The sequence below is a fragment of the Homalodisca vitripennis genome, chromosome 6 (genome assembly GCF_021130785.1).
Source record: "Homalodisca vitripennis isolate AUS2020 chromosome 6, UT_GWSS_2.1, whole genome shotgun sequence".
NCBI classification, from domain to species: Eukaryota; Metazoa; Arthropoda; class Insecta; order Hemiptera; family Cicadellidae; genus Homalodisca; species Homalodisca vitripennis.
The window spans coordinates 124,357,637-124,366,393 of record NC_060212.1 but is presented as its reverse complement, the minus strand read 5'-3'; the positions used below and the strand labels follow the sequence as shown (position 1 = coordinate 124,366,393).

Genomic DNA, 8,757 nt, shown 5'->3' with positions numbered 1-8,757 from the left:
TAAAATATTCAATACGGCGTCGTCTAAACATGATGGTATCGGAATACCTTTGTCCGTTGTAATTCATAAATCAAATGTTCCCAAGTCTAAATGGGAATGAAAGCAGTTCTTTGTTTAAAGTTTATTTTTGACGATGGAAGGATTGTGAAGGAAACATGATTTTCCGGACATTTGCCATCGTTTAGTGAAAAAAATATTGTGACATGTATTCTGTAGTTCAGTTTTGATGATTAGTGTTGTATATAGCTTTTTATTAAGTGCATGTTTTAGATTTAGTGAAGTTGACACACAACATAGTTGGTTGTGATTCCTGACTTAAGCGTGCCACAACGCTTCGGTATGATTTGTTTATTTTAACCTAGTTTGTAATTATGTATTAGGTTAGTTATTTAGCTGAAGAAGAGATCAGATTGCAGGTCTCGAAACGTAGTGTTGTTGATTTTTTGTTTCACTAATGTCCGGAAAATCCTGTTTCCTTCAGAGAGCAGTTGACTGACTTATCGTGGAAAGAAGACCACAATTTCTGAGGTGTCCACGTACCCACAGCGGCTGTGTCCAGCAGGGAAAGCAACGGCTGGCAGTCAAGTGCACATCCAATCAAGCTGAGCCTACAATTTGGCGCCGTAACTCGCATGTCAGCTCCCAGTCCTTATTACATTATGCTAATCTACCGGCTAAAGTGTTGTTCTATCAATCAATCCGAAAATAATAATAATCGATCAGTGGCGTCAAGTGGACAGTGAAAAGTCGGCCGTATTTTATCGGCCTCGAGCTGCTTTTCGATCCTCCACTTACGTATTCATTATCTCGCATCAAGCATAAATACCCCGGTGGCTTGTATTGCGTACAACATTATAAAAACACCATTGGTAAACCAGGTTAGCAGTCTTGTAGTATGCATATCAACACAAACACTAATGAAAACACTAATGATAAGGTTGCCAGTTTTGTAGATACACGTCTACTCAAACAATCCAGTAGCATTCATCGTATAAAACAGTCGGTATGTGCAACTCAAATTGGCAGAAACGCAAGAATATGATTGAAAGAATAAAGTTTTCTTCAAATTGCCATTTACAAACTAGGCAGTGGAACGTAAGATTTATTTATTTATTTACATTCCAACGGCAATACACCAATTTACACTTTACAACAAGTTGATGGCACATGTTAAGAAGAAAAAAAACAGCAAAAAACTTAACGAGTAAACAAACAATTTGATATAACAATAGCTATGCTACAAGATGCTTTACTGTCAATGCAATGCCTTACAACTAAATCTGACATTGAATACTTAAATACTTACTCAATGAAGATATCTGACAACTCTGCTACAAATGCTAATAATACGGTGACTAGAAAGTACTACGAATCAGTTAACAAAGATAACAGAAAAGAACAAAAACAACGGACTTAATAATAACCATAACAAAGCAAAAATAACAGAGCAATGAATAACAAACGAATAAATAACAATACTATAGAATAACGAAACGATAGAGAATGTGATTAATAACAAAAAAAAAAATGCATTAAGACAATGATTATTACTAGAAGAGATGACTAATGCAGGTCTGGGCTGGAGTCCGCTAGCAATGCGTTTGATGGCTCGAAGGGATGTGGAGAAAAAATCCACAGACTAGCAAATGTCGTTGCCGAGTCGCATCAATCGTGGGATGGGGCTATGTCGGAGGTAGTTCCTGGCGGCATGACTCAGCTCGAACAAATGCTGCTGCCTTGTTCCTGTGGGGATGCGGAACCGGATCATTTCAAGTAGGCTGGAGCAATTGATCTGGCAGTTTATGAGCCTGGACAGGAAGGAGATATCAGCAACTCTTCGTCTGCACTCCAGACTCCGAAGACCATACGCAGCCGACAGCTCGTCCACTGAGACGTCAAAGTATCTTATCCCAGAACGGCATCCCAGACATCGCACAAAGCGTCTCTGCACTGACTGGAGCTGTTTGATATGTCCATGTTGGTATGGGGACCAGACCACAGAATAATACTCCAGCAGCGGGCGAGCAAGTGTCCTGAACATAAGGGCAGCAGCGCCGGTACTCAGCCCGTGTCTAACTGTCCGGATGAACAAACCCAAGGACCTTGAGGCTCTGGAGCAAATGTGGCTGATGTGGGAGCCAAATTCGAATGACGAGTCGATTAAGACGCCAAGGTCCCTGATTACCTCACATCTCTCCACTCGGGATCCGTCCATGGAGTACTCAGCAACTATAACAGTCGTCCTCCTACTATAGGTGATAAGCTTGGTTTTCAAAGGTTTCACAGACATTTCGTTGGAGGTGCACCAATTAAGGACATTGTCAAGGGCGCTCTGCAAAACCTGGAAGTCGTGGATAGATGTTACCTCAATGAAAAGCTTAATGCCATCAGCAAATAGCAGGAAGGGAATACCAATGACTTCTTTGATGTCATTTATGTATATCGAAAAGAGAAGAGGACCCAGATGGGAACCCTGGGGCACTCCAGAGCTTGCAACAAAGGAACAAGATAGGTGATTGGCAAACCGGACGAACAGTCTTCGATCAGAGAGGTAGCTCCTGAAACCATCGCAGCATCACCCCGACGACCCCATATCCCTCCAACTTCGCAAGAAGGTGCCGGCGACTTATTTTGTCAAAAGCCTTGCTAAAGTCTTTGTAAACTGCATCCACTTGGTTTCTGCGGCTAAAAGCGTCCATCACATAACACTGGAGTGAAAGGAGGTTTGTTTCCGTTGACCTTCCTGCGAGGAAACCGTGCTGCTCATCAATGATAACATGCTTGAAGAGAGGCTGCAGCATGTCCAGAATGAGGCTCTCAAACACCTTAATCAGGACAGATTGTATCACAATCGGTCTGTAGTTTGTAGCGTCACTACAATCGCCAGACTTCATTATAGGGATCACGAATCCATCCTTGAGAGCATCAGGGAAAATTCCAGTGGACAAGCTGAGGTTGAACAAAAAGCAGAGCAGAGGAGCCAGTTCAGAGTGACAAAACTTGAGGACACCCGGAGTAACCTCATCAGGACCACATCCCTTAGCAGAGTCAAGAGCAACGAGTTTTCCGTGAATGGCATCAAGTGAGACAGAGCAATCAGAGAAGACAAAGGAGGTATTGAAGGGCGGAACAGGCAGAGCTTCGGAAGATGCAGGTGTGTATACAGAGGAAAAGTAGGTGGCGAAGAGCTCGCACATCTCAAAAGGAGTAGAGACCTCAATGTTGCCAAGTCCAAGTGAAGAAGGAGTGGTAGATGTGCGATTGAGGTCATTCACGAAGCTCCAGAACACCTTGACGTTCGAGGAGATAGTAGAGTTGACGTAACCCACGTAGCTTGCACGGCATTCCCTGGGGAGGGTCCGGCAACACTCTCGGATTCTGCAGTCCATCTCATCGTGAGATCGTTTGAACCTCTTGTGAAGTATCTTCTTAAGTATGACTAGCTCCTTCAATTCTTTAGAGAACCACCTAGGAAATACAGAGGGACCAACACGCTTCCAGGGAGAGTGGGATCTAATGCAATCCCCAAGTTGTTTGCAGAAGCTGGAGAACAGCAGGTTAACATCATTGCAATTATAATCAAGTTGAGTTATTCCATGCTGGAGATCACATCTTACCGCCTCTAAGTTACACCTCCGAGTATTCCGAATATATGTGGGGTGGTCAGCACGAGAATTCATTGGGCAAGAAGGAACACTGGTAACACCAAGGGCAGGGTGACAGGGTTCAGATGCAAGAAGCGGATCGTCCTCCAAAGAGACAGTAAAAAGGTCAGACGGGCCAAATATCAAATCCAATTGGACTCCCCGAACATTGAGGACATCACTGATCTGTGATAAATCCAGTTGAGAAGCAAGGTCCAGAAGAACTCTCACAGGAGGAGGAGCAACGGGGAGGTCAGGGTTAATCCAGTTGAAGCCAGGCAAATTGAAATCACCGGTAATCAAAACCGCATCGAAGTTGTGGCAAGTGGAGATAGTTTCAGTGAGCGACTCAGCAAAAAGAGAGTAGATCCCTGTTGGAGACCGTGGAGGCATGTAAACAGCACAGATCAGAATCTTCAACAAGGGATTAAGTCTGACAAGTACACACAGAGTCTCAACCAGCAGATCAAGCTGCATGATCTCAGAAGAATAAAGAGTCCTGTTAACAGCTATCAGGATGCCACCACCACCCTGTTTACTGCTGGCAAGGGCTGAGCGGTCCTTGCGATAGACAACAAAGTCATCAAAGCCAATCTCCGATGATGAAATAGATGAGTTCAAGTTTGTTTCAGTAAAGATAACAACATTATATAAACAAATAGGGATGACAGCATGCAGAGAACTTAACTTAGATCGAATTCCATTGAGGTATTGATAGAGTAAATTGAGTTGTGTAGTGTTGTGTAGATTATGCTGTTCACGTAAAGGTCCAGATTATTCTCCATTAGAATCTAAGAGTTTAGGTTTAGTTGAGTTTAGTTTGATCATGATGCCCACTCAAAGAGAGAGAGAGAGAGAGAGAGAGAGAGAGAGAGAGAGAGAGAGAGAGAGAGAGAGGAGAGAGAGAGAGGGAGAGGGAGAGGGAAAGGGAGAGGGAGAGAGGCTGCGGTACGGCATGGGCCGTGTGGCTCTGCACATCAACCGTGTAACTCGACAAAGCTTTTGATCGCCCACTTGACTACGGCACCACATCACGACACGATAACCGACCGATCGTGTAACTCGTGCTTAGTAAAGCTTTTGACAATATCGTCCACTTGAAGGACGATACGGCACGGGCCGTGTGGCTCTGCACATCACGACACGATCACCGACCGAACGTGTAACTCATGCTTAGTAAAGCTTTTGACAATGTCGCCCACTTGACGGATAGGGAGAGGCTGCGGTACGGCACGGGCCGTGTGGCTCTGCACATCACGACACGATCACCGACCGACCGTGTAACTCGTGCTTAGTAAAGCTTTTGACAATGTCGCCCACTTGAAGAACAGGGAGAGGCTGCGATACGGCACGGGCCGTGTGGCTCTGCACATTACGACATGATCACCGACCGACCATGTAACTCGTGCTTAGTAAAGCTTTTGACAATATCGCCCACTTGAAGGACAGGGAGAGGCTGCGATACGGCACGGGCCGTGTGGCTCGGCACATCACGACACGATCACCGACCGAACGTGTAACTCGTGCTTAGTAAAGCTTTTGACAATATCGCCCACTTGAAGGACAGGGAGAGGCTGCGATACGGCACGGGCCGTGTGGCTCGGCACATCACGACACGATCACCGACCGACCGTGTAAATCGTGCTTAGTAAAGCTTTTGAACAATGTCGCCCACTTGAAAGGATAGGGAGAGGCTGCGATACGGCATGGGCCGTGTGGCTCGGCACATCACGACACGATCACCGACCGACCGTGTAACTCGTGCTTAGTAAAGCTTTTGACAATGTCGCCCACTTGAAGGACAGGGAGAGGCTGCGATACGGCACGGGCCGTGTGGCTCGGCACATCACGACACGATCACCGACCGACCGTGTAACTCGTGCTTAGTAAAGCTTTTGACAATATCGCCCACTTGAAGGACAGTGAGAGGCTGCGATACGGCACGGGCCGTGTGGCTCTGCACTTCACGACACGATCACCGACCGACCGTGTAACTCGTGCTTAGTAAAGCTTTTGACAATATCGCCCACTTGAAGGACAGGGAGAGGCTGCGATACGGCACGGGCCGTGTGGCTCGGCACATCACGACACGATCACCGACCGACCGTGTAACTCGTGCTTAGTAAAGCTTTTGACAATATCGCCCACTTGAAGGACAGGGAGAGGCTGCGATACGGCACGGGCCGTGTGGCTCGGCACATCACGACACACGACACGATCACCGACCGACCGTGTAACTCGTGCTTAGTAAAGCTTTTGACAATGTCGCCCACTTGAAGGATAGGGAGAGGCTGCGGTACGGCACGGGCCGTGTGGCTCGGCACATCACGACACGATCACCGACCGACCGTGTAACTCGTGCTTAGTAAAGCTTTTGACAATATCGCCCACTTGAAGGACAGGGAGAGGCTGCGATACGGCACGGGCCGTGTGGCTCTGCACATCACGACACGATCACCGACCGACCGTGTAACTCGTGCTTAGTAAAGCTTTTGACAATATCGCCCACTTGAAGGACAGGGAGAGGCTGCGGTACGGCACGGGCCGTGTGGCTCGGCACATCACGACACGATCACCGACCGACCGTGTAACTCGTGCTTAATGTCGGCAAGTAATTGAAAGAACTGCTGGCGGCGATGTAATTTAATTTTGTTCCCGTTATCGAGTTGTAATGAGTACCATTCCCTGGCGTCCCGCCACCATCACCGCCCGCCGCGGCTACTGTCACTGTACTCGTCTGCGTCATGTGGTTTGCTCAAAACATATCAAAGTTACAAGGCAAATTAATTATTACCAAATTTTTGATTTAGTTATATATATATATATACAGAAAGATGAAAATATCAAGGGTTTGAATTGTGTAATGTTTAAAACTTTCTGAACACGTCTCTTTGTTTATTGCAATTGGATAATTCTAACTTGACAGGTGTGAAATTTTGCGTTATAAAAGGGTGTATTCTCTCCTGCTATGGACGCGTGTTTTTTAATTTTGTTTCAGGTTTAGCGACATTCTGTGTTTGTACCCGAGACTGCAAGATATGCTCTTACATGTGTGTTGTTCACAGATGTTCAGAAAATAAATTGTTAGTTTTATAGAACTCTCACATTTTCCGAATGCTACATTTGTGAACAACGTAGACTGTCCGAGGTGTTGTGTAATGGGGCTTGCATTCATTTAAAAGTGTATCTATTATTTCATTAACGTATGTTTCTAAATAAAATAATGCCGGACCGAGTTTCGTTCCTTGTTATTAATAGACAGATATTACTATCGCAGGAAAAATGTAAAGAATAGTAAATCACTATGGAAAACTTAAGAAAAAATATGAATTTACATTAATGTAGCTAGGCAGCATCTGATGAAATACTATTCGTCAAAACTTAAAAATAATCATTAGATAATACATTAAAATTGTTACGCCAACTTTAGATCTTTGCTAAAATTGATGAAACCTAATTATAATAAAATTTAATTCAATTAACATACCTTTCGTTATATCTTCAATAAGTGAGATGCTATTTTGCATTTGACACCTGATGATCATGGATCCCTGATCATTAACTCCCTGAACAAACGTACATCACGTTAATGCTCAGACCAAGACAAACATATTTCACCACATAAACATGGGTCTGCAATGCTTAGTTTCCCATCTGTCTGTCTGTGCGTTTTTTTTTATAAAAGATTTTAAAAACTTATAAATTAAAATATATAAATAAATTTAGCTCAAATGTTTATGATAATACGGCCAGTTACTGAAAAATATATTATGAAATTATCCTTAGTATTTTCAAAATGGTGGCGATTAACATCTGTTTACTTTCAATATAATAAGAACCTGCAATTTTTCGCAGGAATAACAGTTCTTCAAATTTACTGTGACAAGACATTGAGGTTTTCAGTCTATAGCTAAAAATACAAACACAAAATTAAACGGCAGTTTTAATATATATATATATATAAAATATAATATAATATATATATATATATAATATATATATATATATATATATATATATATGTATGTATAATTGAAATGACATGTACAACTATGTGTGTGTTATTACACTATGTGTTTTGTCTCGTTTACCCCAGAAGAACTCATACTTTTTTGGCGTTTGAAGTAATTTACAGAACAATAAACGTATCAATAAGAAAATTGCATTTTCTGAAGTTTTTTACTACAGAAAACACGAAAAATATTATTTCTCTGTGGAAAAAATCCGGAAAAAAGCACTACTTTCCGCTAGAAGGAACTTAATAATGATATTTTTGTTATAGCGAAATAGTTAGTGTAAACGAATACAGTTTTAGTTTTATTACCTATCCAACTTTTAGGTAATGTAGGCAAGAAGTTATATGGGTGATCAGGTTATTATTTTTACGAATTTCCAGTCTTATTAGGTGATACCAAGTTCCTGATCGGTACTTTACTTTAGAAGAAAGAAACTTGTGATAATGCATTTTTACTAACGGCTCACAGCAAATAACTATCCAACTAAATTTGCACACTTTACCATACATATTTTACGAAACTTAGTAATGATGATCATATAATTTAAGGTTGTGCGATCCCATTCTTAAAGAATAAGAACAAAATTTAATAGTGCATTTCGTAAAATTGTAAGTAAATTTCCGGTGATTTTTTTCAATGTAATATTATTGAAGAACCATAAGTGTCGAGTCGTAACTTATCATGAACTTTGTTTAAACACTGGTATAACATTTACGGTTTAGATATTCTCCCCCCCCCCCCATGGACCTTAAGTAAAGACCATTTGATATATTTTCTGAAAATATATAACTAAATTCACAGGACTGTCGAAAAACAGAATTGTTGCTTCGTAGCTGATCATTAAGAAATGTTTTTGATTTTCAGCCGAGGACTCTGCACCAATTGGATTTAATGTTAGAAACTCACGTAACCTTGAAAAATATCTTGAATAAGAAAATAAAAAAAGTTTGATTCTCCACAGATATATTTTGTCTCGTAGCTTTTCAGTAAGGGACGTATAATAATGGTCTCTGAATTTAGGGTTCTGTCCATTGGCTTTTGAGTCTTTGAAACATAATTTAAATTATATCATAAGTGAATTAAAAATTGTTCTCTTA

The 8,757-nt window shown here is 42.1% G+C and overlaps 1 protein-coding gene across 1 annotated transcript; it reads right to left on the bottom strand.

Moving 5' to 3' along the window:
• Positions 1-2,543: 2,543 nt before the first annotated feature.
• Positions 2,544-6,390, bottom strand: LOC124365548. The gene is made up of 2 exons (XM_046821540.1): positions 6,229-6,390; positions 2,544-4,205 (listed from the first exon to the last, which is right to left on the bottom strand). Exons 1-2 carry the CDS (start codon positions 6,388-6,390, stop codon positions 2,544-2,546), a joined length of 1,824 nt encoding a protein of 607 aa, XP_046677496.1.
• Between the last annotated feature and the right edge of the window lie 2,367 nt (positions 6,391-8,757).

What these genes read in the sequence shown, in the direction of transcription:
- LOC124365548 (XM_046821540.1), bottom strand. Translation starts at nt 6,390, where the DNA reads ATGACGCAGACGAGTACAGTGACAGTAGCCGCGGCGGGCGGTGATGGT. An exon ending in CATTAAGCACGAGTTACACG is followed by an intron (nt 4,206 to 6,228) that starts GTCGGTCGGTGA and finishes GTCTATCGCAAG; the next exon opens with GACCGCTCAGCCCTTGCCAG.